This window comes from Tympanuchus pallidicinctus, unplaced genomic scaffold, assembly GCF_026119805.1.
Source record: "Tympanuchus pallidicinctus isolate F22 unplaced genomic scaffold, pur_lepc_1.0 scaffold1, whole genome shotgun sequence".
NCBI lineage: Eukaryota > Metazoa > Chordata > Aves > Galliformes > Phasianidae > Tympanuchus > Tympanuchus pallidicinctus.
Window position 1 is genome coordinate 84,258,235 of NW_026294618.1, and position 16,517 is coordinate 84,274,751.

At 42.5% G+C, this 16,517-nt stretch overlaps 2 protein-coding genes across 8 annotated transcripts in view; one reads left to right on the forward strand and one right to left on the reverse strand.

The window, feature by feature from the left end:
• The window catches only part of PREPL (prolyl endopeptidase like), a 33,775-nt gene that overhangs the window by 14,832 nt on the left and 2,426 nt on the right, over window positions 1–16,517 (forward strand). For 3 of the 7 annotated variants that reach the window (XM_052689771.1, XM_052689811.1, XM_052689824.1), the window contains one exon: window positions 11,670–14,018. The exons of 1 other annotated variant lie outside the window; for it this stretch is intronic. In XM_052689771.1, coding sequence (XP_052545731.1) covers window positions 11,670–11,812 — 143 coding nt within the window. In that variant the 3' untranslated portion in view covers window positions 11,813–14,018. Of the gene's footprint in view, window positions 1–233; window positions 778–2,903; window positions 7,007–11,320; window positions 14,019–16,517 lie in introns of those variants that run through there. 3 more of the 7 variants (XM_052689802.1, XM_052689787.1, XM_052689795.1) reach the window with 3 other exon arrangements.
• SLC3A1 (solute carrier family 3 member 1) lies at window positions 914–14,936 on the reverse strand. The gene is made up of 10 exons (XM_052689837.1): window positions 14,429–14,936; window positions 13,239–13,418; window positions 12,764–12,918; window positions 12,094–12,219; window positions 9,814–9,933; window positions 8,979–9,103; window positions 8,025–8,223; window positions 6,819–6,965; window positions 2,338–2,454; window positions 914–1,524 (listed from the first exon to the last, which is right to left on the reverse strand). The coding sequence occupies exons 1-10, from the start codon at window positions 14,853–14,855 to the stop codon at window positions 1,084–1,086; spliced, it is 2,037 nt and encodes a 678-aa protein (XP_052545797.1). The 5' UTR covers window positions 14,856–14,936; the 3' UTR covers window positions 914–1,083.

The following is a 16,517-nucleotide window of genomic DNA, read 5'->3' on the forward strand; positions in this document are numbered from 1 at the left end:
GCAACAGGCTGCCATGACCTGTCATTTTGCTGCTCATGTCTCAGACTATCACAGATTCCTGTTATTTATTTATTTTAAAAATCCTAGCAAATGCTAGTTATTGTGGCAATTGTATTTTGTTTTAGGGCAAGGTATTGCTTAGTATCAGTATGTAAAAGATTGTAATAGCTGTACAATAACCTTGGCAGTTTATAGTGCAAAGAATTTCATTATTTTGTAATTATTTGCTTTAGGTTGCAAGACACCTTGCTTTTCTGAAAAAGGAACTTCAAGTGTGACATCCCCAGCATTAAATCAAGTCCTGTAAATAGCTGATAAACACATCCACCACCTAAAGAAGTTCAAGTCAGATTTTCATTTGTATGAAAAAGTGTCTTCTCCAGATGTATTACTGCATTATGGGCACAAACACACCAGATACACAGGGACAAAATTGGGTTTGGCATCAGTTTATAAAGAACCCAACTAAACTAAATACCTTCCCTACCAAATGGTACAGAAGGAGCTGCTTTCCTAAGTGGTTCTGTTCATAAGCAAGCAGTACAGCACTGTACAAGTGGAGCTGTAGTGCAAGACAGCTTGTGCTGAAAGTCGAATGTACAAAGACATGAATGTTTTATGACTTTTTATCCAAGAGTAAATTCTACACAAGGCAGTAAATCCCCTCCCCAAAGTTGTATTTAATCAAAAAATCTCACTAAATTATTCCCAAACTAATTTCCATATGTAGGAAAATACTGTTGCCCTTCCTATCTATCCAGTACATTACACTGTACTAATCATATAAAAAAGGACTCTCAAGAACAGGAATTTAGAGGAAATCTTTTATCTGATAAGATAAAAGCATAGGAATCTTAAAAATTAGGTGCCTCCAGAAGATAATACAAAATGAATGCCAAAGTTGTGAACGCTATTTAAATGACAAAATTGTTTATTACCCAGTACAGATACAAGACAATTTGGTATTAATTTTATTTTTCAAGCTGTTTATTGTGTACAGAAAGCAAGCCTGAAAAGCCAAAAAGAATTAGCATTTCTCTGAAACAAGCATTTTCTAAGTTAACATGAAAGCTACTCTTGCATTTAGCAGTTCATGTAGAGTAAATTGAAGGCACTGGAATAACAAGCTTTTTCAGACACAAAACAGTTTTCTTGAAAAGCTTCCATATTATGAACAGGCTTTCCTGTTTTATATTCAAGGACCAGACCTTCTCCTGCCTCAGTTTTAATTATTCTGGTATCAACAGTGTTACCAGTATTGCTAAAATTAGTACTTAGTCTTATCACAGCTTGAGATGGGAGGCTTGGAACCATAGCTTTCAGATCTATTGTGGATTCCTGCCCAAAATTGAGAACCATCATAAAGACACTGTCTAACCCATCCAATTCCCTCACGTACACAAAAAGATCACTGTCATTCCAGATGGAGCACATCCACCCCCGATGTATGGGTAGCTCGTTGTTGCGAAGTAGAGTTAGTTCTCTGTACAAATTCAGTGTTGAGTTGGACTGGGCCATCTGAACCTGCAACAGAGTCAGCATTGTATGAGATGGACCTCTCACACGCACTCCATCTACCAGGAAAAACCTCTTAGAATTCAGTTCTAACAATTAATTCTCTTCAAATTTGTCTGCCAATTCCATGTCAAAAGTGCTTTTTCTCCTGCACTTTCTTGAGATTTGTACAGTGGCAGAGATTATCCAGCAGGACAGAATTTCCTTGGCACAGATACTACCTTCCAGCTGTCTCTTGGAGTGTTTAGCATTTGTTCTACAGAAAACCACAGCCATTTAAAGCTTGATAGTGAACCTTTTTCACTGAGTCTGATCTACTGAAGTCATAGGATTTATTTCCTGTTTGTTGGGGTTTCTTTTCTTTTTTCCCCAGTCTTTGCATTTTTGTCTTCAGTGTTGGTCAGCACTTTAGATCAGCAAAATCTGCTTAAGCCACTGCTCAAATACTATTAAAAATGTATTTATATACTTTACAAATAGTCTGTGTAAAGTTATTACAAGGAGGGTGCTTTACATACACTAATATAAATGAAAAGTATTGGATTTCAATTTAATGTTAAAATGATTAAAGGGATGTTAAGTCAACTTGCCACATCAACATTATCGTTGCAGTTGCTCTGTTTAAATGACTACAGCTGAAGCAGACTCTTTGCTGATGCAAGGATTTCTTTTCCTAACAAAATCAGTCAAGATTCAATGCTTTTCTGTTTTCCCCCCTGGAGTTTTGTTTTTGTTACACTGCCAGGTCCCATTAGAAGTCCGAGAAAAATAGATACATCAGGATACTTTTAGACCATTGGTTTGTCACACACGAATACCTACTTCAGCATTGACACTTTGGTAGTCAGAGTTAACAGGTATCCAGCTACTGTTGCCTTCAGTAAAACCAGCATTATCGTTGCTGTTCCACTGCATAGGGGATTGAGCTGGAAAGGTCACCTAGAAAATAAAGTGGTGTTAGAGCCATTACCAAGTTGTGTATTTTAATTAGCCTGTTAAAAAGCTGGCACTTAAATAACACATTCTCAGTTCCACCCATAATCACCATTTCAGCATTATTTTCTCTGGTTGATGTTAAGAATCAGCAAGGAGGATGTAATCCTGATGCAGATCTCAAGAGAAACAGTTAGAAGAATAGCTCTGTGGTAATGGAAGAGAACAGACAGTCCAACAGACACAGCACTACTGGCTAAATGTGGAGTTCCAACTAAGCAGTAGTCTCCCCTTGCAACAGATGATTGACTAAAAGCAGCTAGAATATTCTGATAAATAACTAGACATGCATTTAGGGAAAGTACAAGAAAATGAGTCCCAAGAAGAGATAACAGCAAATGAGTAAATGCTATTGAGAATCTGTTCTTCTCTAGTCACCAAACTTTTCATTGTAGGTCTCTTCAAGCTTGTGTTTGCAAGGACTACAGCTTGGGGAGGACTGCTCGTGTGAGAAACAAATTTCTCAAGTTCAACAACTGTACTGAATAGCAACTTTCAGCTTATTGAAAGGTGTTATGTAAGAAGATGAATGAAGTTCTGATTTTGAGGGATTCAGAAAAATTATGACAAAGCTTCCTCAATGTTATTGAAGAGCTTGCCAAAAGATCTGACACTTAAATTTAATGACATAAGAGGGCATAAAATATTTTGCACATACTTTGGATGTTTGTTTCCTATGAAAATTGTTTTTTTCATATAAAGGACACTTTTCACTACAATCTGTCAGAATAGCAGCTTGACAAAAGAAATTGTCACTTTGCCTCATGACATTATAAATAACGGGTTTCTCCTTTTAGCATGTTCTGAAAAGCAGGGAAAAAAAGAATCCTAAGTTTTTAACACTTGTAACACTCCCTTTTATCTTTACCTTTTCATGATTCTTAAAGACTTTCAAACGCTGGGATTGAAAACTATTTCTTGAGCAAATCCTCTCTACCTCATTAATCAGGGACTCTTCCTCTCCAGATCGAACAAAGAGTGGTTTTGCATTGTTACAAACCCATGAGCCACAGGGTGGCAACTAAATGAGAGAATAACCTGAGGAGCCAAGGGCAAGCCACTTTGCTGAAGAGCATCTTTTTGTCAGCAGTAATCAATGACAGTAAGATAATGCAAGACACATTTTTTGGTTTCTCAGAGACAAAGCGATTTCCTGTCAGAGACATTTCTTCACAGCTGAATCAGACAAACCTAGGGACGATTCTGTGCTTCTCTGAGTGCATCTTTCCCTTTGGTACAAATCTGGCCAATAATACTCTCAGTAACATCACCAGCAGCTGCCTCATTCTGCAACAGAATCATAGGATAGCTTGGGTTGGAAGGGATCTCAAGGATCATCAAGTTCCAGCCCCTCTGCGACAGACAGGGTTTCAACTGTGAGATCAGGTACTGGATCAGATTGCCCAGGGCTCCATCCAACCTGGCCTTAAACACCTCCAGGGATGGGGCATCCACAAACTCTGGCCAATCTGTTCCAGCGCCTCAGCACTCTCTCTGACATCTAATCTAAATCTCCATTCCTTTAGTTTTAAACCATTCCCCCTTGCCCTATCACTACCTGACCACGTAAAAAGTTGATTTCCTTCATATTTATTAACTCCCTTTAAACACTGGAAGGCCACAATGAGGCCTCTCCCAACACCCTTCTCTTTGTCAGGCTGAACAATCATAGAATCATATAGAATCATAGAAGGGCCTGGGTTCAAAAGGACCATAATGATAATTTAGTTTCAACCCCCCTGCTATGTGCAGGGTTGCCAACCACTAGACCAGCTCGCCCATCAGCCTATCTTCATAGGGGAGCCCTTAGATCATCCTCATCTCCTTCCTCTCCAAATTCTCCACATCTTTCCTGTGTTTAGGACCCCAGACTTGGATGCAGTACTCCAGCTGGGGCCACACAAGGGCAGAGTCACGTCCCTCCCCCTGCTGGCCACCCCTTTTGATGCAGTCCAGGATACCATTGGCCGCCTTTGCTGCAAGCGCACACTGCTGGCTCATGTTAAGTTTTTCATCAACCAGGACCTGTAAGTCCTTCTCAGCAGGGCTACTCTCAAGTTCTCCTCCCAGCTTGTAGACGTATCTGCAGTTACCTCAACCCAAGCGCAAAACCTTGCACTTTGCTTTGTAGAACCTCCTTAAGTTCACAAGGGCCCCCTCTTGAGTTTATCAAGGTTCCTCGGATGGCATCCCTTCCTTCTGCTGTATCAACCGCAACGCTCAGTTTGGTGTCATCAGCAAACACTGAGGGCGCCCTCAATCCCATCATCTGCGTCACTGACAAAGATGTTAACAAGTACCGGTCCCAAGAGGAACCCATGGCGAGGTCACCACTCACTGTCTCTGCCTGGACATTGAGCTGCTGACCACAACCTTCTGGCTGCAACCTTCCAACCTTATCCACTGAATCGTCCAGCATTCAATTCTATCTCTCTTCAATTTAGAGATAAGGATGTGGTGGGGGACCATGTCAACGGCCTTGCAGAAGTCGAGGTAGATGACATCAGATATCTTCAATTTGTCCACCACTGCCATCACTCCTTCATAGAAGGCTATCAGATTGGTTAGGCACAATCTTCCCTTTGGGAAGCCATGCTGGCTGTCTCAGAACACCCACTCGTCCCCCTTATGTTCCTTCCAGGAGGATCTGTTCCATGATCTTCCCAAGCAGAGGTGAGGCTTACCAGCCTGTAGTTCCTTGAGTCTTCCTTCCTCCCTTTCCCGTAAATGGGAATGATGTTTCCCTTTTTCCAGTCCCTGGGGGCTTTGCATGATAGCCACAACTTTTCAGATACTATGGAGAGTGGCTCAGCAACAATATCAGCAGCTCCCTTAAGACCCTGGGATGCATGCCTTCTGGCCCCATGGATTTGTACACATTCAGTCCATCTGAGATGGTCTCAGATTTGCTCAGTCCTTACAGTGAGAGAGATTTTGCTCCCCCCAGTTCCCAGCTCTTTGTGAGAATTCTGGCAGCTAGTGAAGACTGAGGCAAAGAACTCAGAGTATCTCAGCCTTCTCCATATCTGTTGTAGCCCATTCTCCTTTATCTTTTAGTAGAGGAGTTATGCTCTCTTTGACCTGCATGTTCTGACCTATGTACCTGTAGAATCTCTTCTTCTTGTTTCTAACATCCCTTGCCAAGTCCAGTCCTGTCTGTGCCTCTGGTTGGTCTGTCCAGTACTTGAACCAGAAAGTTTTATTGTCAGTGCACACCAGGAGTCTCCTGGATCACTTACAGCTCATCATGTTGTAACAGAGGCGTTCCACATTGAGAACTGCATCTGCCTTAGGATCATGTTCTTGAGGTGTTCAACTATAGCCAGAAGATGCAGATCTGGGCTATTCCCTTTTGGGCATGACCTTTTCCAATCGTGCAGGCATATCTCCAGCAAAGAGACTACAGTAGTCAGGTGCAATCATAGAAGAAACAAGAAATCACATACACAACTGAAAGTCAGGCAGGTCAGCACAGTGTGAAAGGCACAGGCACTTTGTTTTAATCCCTTGACTTTGATTAAGTTCTGAACAAACTATAAGCAAACAAACATCCTGCTACGCGTTACCTGTAACTATGAACAAATAAGTGACATATATGGTCTGCAGGCTTGGCCAACAGCTTTGGATCTGAAATCCAAAACAAAAAATGGAGACCCTGCATGACAAGGAAAAACCACTTCTACCATTAAGTTAGCACTTCCTGGTACTTAGCAGTGCCTGGTGTGCTCACACACCTCTTTTTGGAGACCCCCTCTTCTGAGTTTGTGCACTTCAGAGAGGGCTATGGCTTTGACAGGTGCCTCTTTATAGCAAGAATAAAGCAGTTTCCAGGAGACAGGCTTTAGCTACGCTTCCATGAACTCTGAATTCCTTTAAAAATTAGCCAGGAAATAATGGACTTTGATAGAGTGAATAAAGTACTGCGGGAGGAAGGAGACATGGACTCTGTTCTTCCTGCCTTAGGCAACTGCACACCTATCAGAGCCACTGGCCTAGGCCTGACACTGGCAATTGCTATGACTTCTGCTGAAGCAAAGCAAGGCCACCACAGAACATGCTAGTCTGATTCAGCTGAGGGCAGAAAACAGCGACCAGGACTGTAACCTAGCAGCTCAGGAAGGTGCCAGAGCCTTGGTTCTGATTTCAGGCCTGGCCATTTCTGCATCCTGTATAACAGCTTTGCAATGAAGAATATAGTACCACACCTAAACGTTGAGAAAAACTGGATTTGGTTGATCTTGTATTTTCAAATATTCCATTAATCAGAACTAAATAACAACAGGATCAGAATTTATATACTCCTCACTTACATTTGCTGATGCAACGTTCTCCATGCCTATTTCTTCACCATAGTAAGTTATAGGAGTACCAGGGAGGGTTAACAGCAGCATGTTTATAACTTTGACATACTCATTCCCAAACCGAGATGAAATCCGATCAGCGCTCGGGCTTCCGACCTCAAGAAAACATCATTCCATTAAAAAGACATAAAATTCTATGCATACGTGAAACTGGTCTGAGACAAAAACCATCCGGAGTGAACTTCTGTTCACAGGCACCGAAATAAAGGAAAAAATTATTTAAGTTCACATTATCTCCACCAAGCTAAGAGAGCCTGTTCTTCCCTTGTCAAGCGACACACACCAAAATCACTGTCCAGTTGAGTAGCTCAGTAGGTATCAAGTGTATTGGCCAAACACATGCACATCCCAATTGCACAACTAGATTAGTAATTATCTCAAAAGAGATCAATGACAAGAGACCGTCTCATACTAAGAAAAGGGCTTTACAGTGGCCCCCAGCATTGACAGCTGCACTGTTATTTTCTTCCACTTTCACTTCTAGATCTGCAAGGAGGATCTTTTTCTTTTTTTTTTTAAATGCCAGTGCACAATTTTGCCCAAATATTTCAGAACGTAGGTGGCAGATGTAAGGGGAGATGACAAATCAGCCCGAGACTTTGTTAATTCCCCCAGTTATGGCTCCCTTCTCACTGCCATGCATTGTTTTGTGGTGACTCTTATATGGGGTTGTAAGAAGCTGGCAGCCCTGCAAGAGAAATTCCCAAAGGTGAGCATGCTGAAGCATGGGACTGAAACCAAAGAGATCTGTAGGAATGTAGGAAGGGATGTGAAACAAGTGGCTGCAACTTCATTTGGTCTGTATATGAGCTTGTTTTCTTTCTGAAAGCCACCACAGCCGAAAGCTTTTTCTAAATATTAACTTGGACATTTTGCCTCCTCTCACAGAGAAGATGCCTCGAGGGTACAAAATTGCATTCCTGAGGACCACACTTGATACCCAAACAGAACTGCTCCCACACTGCAATTGCAGAAATGGTCGGAGGCTATAGTTTCTGTGTTTTGTGTGTGGCTCATCTCTTTCATATCCCAAATATAGTTCACAGCAAAAACCTGCACAGCTAATCCCACTGAAATCCACGTGTGTGGAGGTTCTATCACCTTATCACCAACAGGAAAGGGCCTTTCCCATAACGGCAAGTCCAAAATTCTTACCACCCAGTTTGGCCATTTTCCTTCAGGCATGTTTTTCATCCACGTGTTGACAGCTTCAGAAACACTGCTGCCAGATAGATTTTTCATGTTAATTAGATAGAAATTGAATGGGAAGTCTGCTTCTTGGACAAAAGTTGTTCCATAATACATCATTGTTCCTTCTATGTCTTCATTTTCATCACTGTCAGAACCCATAAATCTGCAAAGAAGTAAACAAGGAGCCTTTTTTTTTTTGTCTCATCCCTGATTTGTACAGAGCTGAAGAAAGCTAGGAACAGTATTCAACATACTTAGAAAATAATACAGGATTAAGAATTACATCTGCCTCCCTCCTCCTCATAAAAAAAAACCACAACATACAGAGATATTTGTAGTTTGTAAAGCAGATAAGGGGAGATACCTGGAAAGCTGTGGTTTTTTTTTTTTGCATTATTTTTAAACTGCAGGAGTAACTGAGTACTGGCACAGGCTGCCCAGACGGGCTTGTAGTTTCCATCCTCAAAAGCCATTTAGGAATCATCCTGGGCAATTGGCTCTGGATGTCCTTCCTGCTTCAGCAGGGGTTCAGCAGTGGCCTCCAGAGGCAGTTGACAGCCTCAGCTATGCTGTGGTGCTGATAATCTCTGATGATGTATCTGATCTGAACCATACTGTTAATACCGTGCGTGGGATCGGGCTCATGGCCTTTGATTACAATTGTGCCACCATGAGCAATCACACATTCTGCCTACTTGTTACAGGCACAGATACAATACAGCTACCAGAGCTTAACTTACTGCACCTTTCCTTTCCTGTGCACTTTGGGAGAGAGCATAGCCTACTATAGCACTCGAGGACAAAAACCTTACGTGGCGTGGCGTGTTAGAAATTGAAAAAAGACCAAAAAACATTTTACTGCTATAAAGACAGAAACAAAAAGAGAGAAAGAAATTCCCTAGCCACAGCAATGGCTACCTGTATCGGCCAGGTTCAGTGCTGTACTGATCCATGGTTTTGCGGAAGCTACGCATGATGTCATGCATACCAACTTGCGTGGTTGTGTAGTCATGGTAGAGCTCGGAGTAGGCTGTGATGCTCTCCTTCAAGACAAAGCCATGTTATTAATCCAATATTTTAGAGTTCAAAATTCTCCAAATTCTTCCTGAGACAATCCACCAACCCAAGCAAAGTTTTAAACTGACATAAGTTTAGCATACCAGTGTGTTGCTGTGGTAACAACATCGTATTTGTAGAACTGATAAGTTCTGAAATCACCAACACAGCAGATCAGCTATAATCACCAGACTCACTACTTCAACAAAAGCCCAAGTAACAGGATGCTTGCACGTGGCCTCTGGCCACACTTCACTCTAGTATATTGCCAACAGGAGGTGGGGTTTTGTTTGTTTTACTGCAAAGAAGTATGTGTCAGTGCCTGCAATGGGATCCCAAGTGAGCCAGAGTGCTGAGCTCACCTCTTGTAATGGGCTCCCCCAAGACAACCAATGAAATGTTAGAATTCACAGGTCTGGTCTTTTTAGGAAAAAAAATTGAAAAGTCAAAACAGTTTAAACAAAACCAGAAGTAACTGCCTGCACAGAAATAGAGTGGGTGCATGGACAATTCCTACCCACAGCGCTCCTGTTCAACCCTTCCCTGAACGCACTGCTTAAGCAACAAATCCAGGAACCACCTTCCAAGGAACACAACTGACTCAGCACTTCTAAAGCCATAATTAAAACCCCAAAGCGTAAAAAAAGTCTCTTGCACCCATGGAAAGTACAGGAGAAAAAGCCAAAATATACATTACAGGATTCTGAGATTTGTTCACTTGTGGCTCATCTCGTAGATGTGTGGCTTCTAGAAGAAACTTAACAGCGACAAAACTAAATCCATCGACTCCTTTGCCAAGCCAAAATTTGATAACATCCTAGGACAAAGAGAAGAGTTGAGAATTCCAAGTGAGCCCCTCTCATTCAAAATGATACATAATAAAAGAGAAAACCCATCAGTAGACACGAACGTACAACTTATTTTTGAATTTGTACCTCTAATTTTACTTGAAATGAAAGTGAATCCTGTCGAGTTAGAACCGTTATCTAAATAGGTGATGTCCTATCATTTCTTCTGGTATTAAAAAAAAAAAATTGGTCTGCAACTTCTCTCATAATTCATAAGTCCAGGGCCAGAATGTGCCTAAGGGCCTTCCCATCTCTTCTATCAGAAGAGCTTGGATCAGGCTAAGCTCTATTGCTGGAGAACGCCATCTTGCTGCACACAGATAGAGCACACTGATTCAAACGTGATGTATGCTGTTCTGCACAGACCTCATGCCACCACTTTTCATTTTATACAATAGAGCTCTTAGAATATTTGTTCCCTTTTACTTGACAGATGGGGATTTTTCTATTTTATTTTCAGGCTTATTTGTTGACTTGCAGGAACACCAAAATTATTATCCAAGTTAACTGCTATAGATTTATAATTTCACTACCAAATGTAGAGGTTAGTCACTATTAAAGAAACTATTTCTACTTCAGTAGTTATTATATTATCACAGTTCTAATTACTCTATTTTTCACAAACAGCTCTGAAGTTCAATCTCTCTTGAAGAGTTTGTGTAAGTGTTCCTTAAGTACAGAAACTGTTATCTCACCTCAATACAAAAACACCCGTTTGTTTAAAAATGTATGAAATACACTTGCCAGAACAGAACTACTTCTCACTCAAGCTTACAGATTTTTGTTTGGCAAATACCAGGTACTGACTTTGTACTGAGAATGATTACTTTTACTTAAGACAGAAAGCCACAGCCCCTGGTTGCTAAAAGGTTTACTGCTCCCCCATGCCCAGGAACTAAACCAAAAGCAATAGTGTTCTTCAGAGAAGCTGAAGCTTCCTCCTCACTCACACAGTCCTAACATGAAACAGGATTCTGAATTAAATTATTAAAATATTACTTTATAACACGCCAAAGCAATTGATTGTACTCATAAGCATTCACCTAAAGTGAGTATTATCAGGCTAAACTTACTAGTCTTCACTTAATTTCTTCTCAAAGGAACGCAGCACCTATTTGTTACTTCAGCTTCAGTAGCATATCAGTTAAAAAAAAAAAAATTGCCATGGCCATTGAAAAGCACAGGCAATAGCAGGAAAAGCAAAGAGTGGAAAGATGTGGTGCTAAGGGAAGCATCAAGACAGAGAAGTTACTGGTGGAGTTGGTCAAGAATCAATCTTGAGAGCAGTCTCATTTCATGCTTCAATTAATGAACACAACCAAGTAAGTTTTGTTTTGCTCCTTCTCATGCTTGCAGCACCCACAGTGAGGAGAAACAGAGACAGCCAAAGAGATGATTGCACTAGAATTGGGCAGGCAGGAAAACTACCACAAAAAGACACCAAAATTCAGTATCACAGCAGAGAAAAAACCAAGGATTACATCAAAGCTGTCCTACCACCTGGCAGGGAATAACAAAGGTAAGGAAAAAAAAAAAGGAAAAACAGTTGCTATACTCCCCAGGTTCAGGCCTGCTTCCAATATTTTAGCAAATTGAGACTCATCTACTGGGAGACGTTGCAGACAAGCATAAGGTTTCATCAGAACACAGCTCTTCCTTGGTGCGACACTCCTGGTTGTACATCTGTGTCTCTCCCCACATAAAGCCACCAGAGATGCAGACAGACTGAAACTCACAAATTCCTCCTTATCCACGAGCCCCAGCATTCCTTGCATTTCACATCAGCATTGCCATGAAAATGCAAACACCTCTGCTGAAACAAGGTGTTGCCCCCATAGGGCTGGCTAATAAACAGCTCCTTGGATCAACAGAGATTAAAGCTTCTCTCAGCGTGGGTGATTCAGCTGTACTCCAGCACCAGTGACGCTTGGCTGTCCACGTCAATCCTTTCATCAGATGCTGTCCTCCATGTTGGAAGCATCAGAAGATGAAACCTGAACATTGCTTACGAACTCACTGTTTGTCTACGCACTGTTCTGTTTCAATCATTTTAGTGTACTCTAATCTTCAAATTACTTTCAATTGAACTGTAAATTTGTGCTATTGGTGCAGCAGCAAATCACACTTACGTGGATTTCTTGTTGAACGGCAAGGTTGCGGAAATTTAAGTCCGGCTGCTCTTTCCCAAACTGATGAAAATAACACTGCTTCCTCACATCATCATACTGCCAGCTGGAATTCCCATAGACACTCACCTGTTCAAATAAGGGGAAGAAAAATCATCAGAACTCTCAATTGAGCATTTAGTCACATGTATAATTTAAAACGTGATGCATTACAAGCGTATAACAAGGCACAAAATGCCTCATCAATGCAATAATAAATAGGGTTGATTTTAATGTTTTGTTTCTCATTTCCTTCTCCTGTTAGCTGTTCCTTCTTTTTCAGTCACGCTTTCGCCACACGTATTTCTCATGTTCAATACTGCTTCATTCTTCTAAGTAGACTTTTGCTGGGAATTACCACAAATAGAGAGGGAAACATAGGTAGGACCATTTTTTTAGGATTAGGACCTCAGCTGCTCCTCGCACACCTCGCCCTGCAGATCTTGACCATCTTCACAGCCCTCCCTCGGACGCTCTCTAATAGCTTTATGTCCTCCTTATGTCGTGGCACTCAGCCCCTGCTCTCAGTGCTGGAGGCCATGGCCCCGCATCCACAGGACAATTGTGTTTCAGGTGCTTACCTGGCAACCTGCAATCCAGTGGGTGATTTATGAGTGTCCCTGCCCACACTCACCCAGTTGTTGGGAGCAGTGATGGCCGCCCCTGCCTGCATGCAGTCCTGCCAGATGTAGTAATCTGTGTACTTCCCCGTGCGATTGCGACTGAGCTGGAACCAATGGTGCTTGTCACTGGTGTGGTTTGGTATCAAATCCATTATTACCTTTAATCCTAAAACACACACATTTGTTAATCAAACCTTTTATGGTAAGGATCACGTTATTTATTTATTTCTAAAATGAAATCCTGAACATTTTGGGACTGGCAAAGCTAGTTCTCTTCCATTCAGCCCAACAGCCACAAGGGCTGGGCAAGGATTTGGTCTAAGGCACACGCGCCACCAACCAAGGACACAACTGCAAGAAGGAAATGCATGCATGCTCCCTCTCAATCTTGTAATTCTATCTCTGCTTTCTTCAGAAAACTACAAGACACACCTGTATCATAACAGCAAACATCCTTTTAACAGAGCTATTTTGGTCACAGCTTACCTCGATCGTGTATGGATGCAAGAAGATCCTCAAAATCACTCATTGATCCAAACATGGGATCAATATCGTAGAAGTCTTCAGCTCCATAGCCAGACTCTTTTAAGGGGGACTTGTAGAAAGATGTGATCCAGATGGTTTTTATATTTAAATGCGTGATATGGTCCAGCTTTTCTTGGATACCTATTGAAAGGAAAAGGGCATCATCTGATTACAAACGACAAATAGGTTTTGTTAAATTAAGTTCGCTGCGGGCTCTCAAGGATGGAACAAAGATCTCCTTGCTGTATAACCACTCCCAGTTTTCACCAATCTCAGGTAGCATGGCAACCTTGTAATTTCTTCAGGAACAGCAGGAGACCACAGAATGGAAACCATTCTAAGCCACTTCTATAGGGAGAAAGGAAAATAATAATCATTTAAAAAAAAACAAAAAAACAACAGACCGAAGGCCCCTTCTAATCCACAGTATTAAAATACTCATAATTTCATGCAATGTATTTAACATTCACTTCTGAAAACAAACACCTGTATTTTATTGAAATACAACCACATCATTACTTTCTGGTTTCAAAGTCAATCAATCCTTTGATCACCCAAAGGGAAGTTTTAATGCATCCCAGTTTTTCCTTCTGTTGGGAAGTTCTCCTACACTTTGCTACAGCTAGTGCTTTTGGTCTAGAAATTTTTCAGATGCTATGGGGCTAAGACATTCTTTTTTGGAGGCACAGCTGATACCTGAGCAGTATCAGGTACGCTTTCCTAATAGGATCTCAGAAACACCAAGACCATAAAGAAAAAAAGGAACACTTTGCCCCATTCTGACTTTGTCAGTTTGATTTTTCTGACTTCTCAGGGGGACGCAGCCAAACCAGCGTGACAAAGTGCCCAGCACCCATCCTCCCATCTGACCATAGTTTTGCAGAGATGTTTTCCCATAATAGCAGTTCTGTTCCTGTTTGCTCTCAGCTCCACTGCCAAAAGCTTGGTCTAACTCCAGGCATAGGATAACTTGAAGCTTCTGATGATATCTAATAATGGGCAGTGTTGCTCACCAGCCAGTGGTTATCAGGACAGCTTTCGTGCCCCACTCTCAAATCACCATCTTTTTCTGCTCAACTAAGGTGACTTTTAAAATTCTTTTTATGCACATACCTCACGCACAGACAGCAGCTGCCCTGTTAGTTACGTACCTTTCAGATCACCGTTCCCATCCATGTTGCTGTCCTTATAAGAACGGGGGTAGACCTGGTAGATAGGACCATCTTGCCACCAATGGAGGCACTTTGGGGACAGAGCAATGATGGCAATCGTGGCAGACACGAGCAGGACGGCAGCAGCGATGATGAGCCAGAAGAGAATCTCCCTGGTGACCCTGTACCGGGCTTGGCTGGAGAACTTCAGCAGGACCTCCTTTGGCATCCCCGCATAGGGCTGCAGGGCTGGCTCTGCCACAGCTGCTGGGCTCACGTCAACAGCACACGTTTTTGGTATTTCATCTTGGCTGCTGGTGTTGGTCTCCCTGTCATCAAAAGCCTCATTTTGAACAAACCCGTTGTTCTCCACACCTCCTTTCTCACTCAGCTCCATCGGTAAGCTCTTCGCCTCCTCGTCGACCATTTCACTGCGTGCCTCTCCTCCTAGGGACGCTCACTACAGCGAGCCAGCATACCTTTGTTCCGTGGAATGAGAAGCAGCACAATTAGCGTCTGGCTTTATAAACAACCCTGACCAACTGGTTGAAGTTCACAAGAGACAGAAAGGGCAAAGTGCTCCGGCTCTTCTGCATAATAGGCATCTTCAGTGAGATAACACTGCAAGAAAGCAGTTTCTCACGGTGGCAGGCCTGTTTCTGGGGCTAACTGCAAAGTTACATTTACTGCTGCTCTCTTCAACATCATAAATTTCTCTTCCGTAATGTGCAGCTTCGCAAACTGATCCTGGTTTCTTTCCCCTCATGCAATCTCAGCATTAGTGAATAATGCAAAGACTGACTGAGAACAAGTTGTTGGCAGCTTCAACAGCACAAACTCAATAGGAAAAATAGATCCAATGCCTGCTGTGCTTGGTTTCTCACTGCCCACGGTAAGTGCCTCAGCAGCAACGGCACTGATAAGACACACACTTCAATGAGCAGCACCTTACAGGTTGCTGCACCCAGAGCTCTCCCAGTCCAGGCACAATCCAGCACTGCACAGGCACAAGTGGCACCCCTGTACAGTACAGCGTAGCCACATAACTTAGAATCAGTGCATCATAAGGTTGGAAAAGATATCTAAGATCTCCTATCATCAGTATTTCCCCACTAAATCACATCCCCTACTATCACACCTACGTGTTTCTTGAACACCTCCAGGGATGGTGACTCTACCACCTCCCTGGGCATCCTGCGCCAGTCCCAACCACTCTGCCTGAGAAGTTTCTCCTAATATCCAATCCAAACCTCCCCTGGAGCAACTTGAGGACGCTCCCTCTCGTCCCATTGCCTTTCCACCTAAGGAGCTGCTGGGTGAGTTGTGGTCACGTGCCGTTGCCTAGGATGCAGATTCCTTCTCAACTTACTGGCATCTAATGCTAATTAAAGGAACTCACCCCCTGCTGCTTGTTCCCACCTCGCTTTGTCCCTGCCTTATGGCAGGTAAGCTATCAGGTGGCTGAGGAGCAAACCACACTGGGGAATGGATTTAGCACAATACAAAAACCGTTTTGCTCATTAAAGATCTCCATTCTTAAGTTGCTCAGTCACCACAGGATCGCATGGGTTGCTCCTCCCAGCTCAGCGCAGTGGGACAGGGACAGGCTGTGGGCAGTGTGCATGGCACAGTATTTAGCCAAGCAGCTTCTCAGTCAACTCACACTCGTGATGTCTCACATTCATTTCAGCATGTTTCTGTCCACCCCTGTACAGCAAATCCTCTTATTTCCATTTTGTGGAGTACAAAAAGCAAGGCACGTGGCAGTTAGGTCTCAAATCAACAGATCTGCGTGCGTGCTCCAGCAACCGAACACAGGAAGAGAATTCAAGTTCTCTTAATGGCTTACTCAAAGTCAAAGATCAGATATCCTCAGTTCACCCAAGTGGTGCAACCACCACCCAAAGCGCAGCTGAAATTCAGATTTAAAGTTTCTCAGCCATCTCTCTCAAAGCCAGTAAAAAATACAATGTTGATAATTGCCTGCAAGATGCGTGTCTGATCTAAAGATACAGGGTGTTACCTTCAGCATGCATTCTTCTTACAGCTGATAAAGGCCAACTCAACAAGTCAGAAGTAATTGGAAGTC

Bases quoted from the DNA above. Each gene is read 5' to 3' on its own strand.
- SLC3A1 (XM_052689837.1), bottom strand. From the start codon at position 14,855: ATGGTCGACGAGGAGGCGAAGAGCTTACCGATGGAGCTGAGTGAGAAA. The intron at 13,419-14,428 runs GTACGTAACTAA...TCCTTTCAATAG, and splicing joins TGGGAACGGTGATCTGAAAG to GTATCCAAGAAAAGCTGGAC. The intron at 12,919-13,238 runs GTAAGCTGTGAC...TGTGTGTTTTAG, and splicing joins TGCATCCATACACGATCGAG to GATTAAAGGTAATAATGGAT.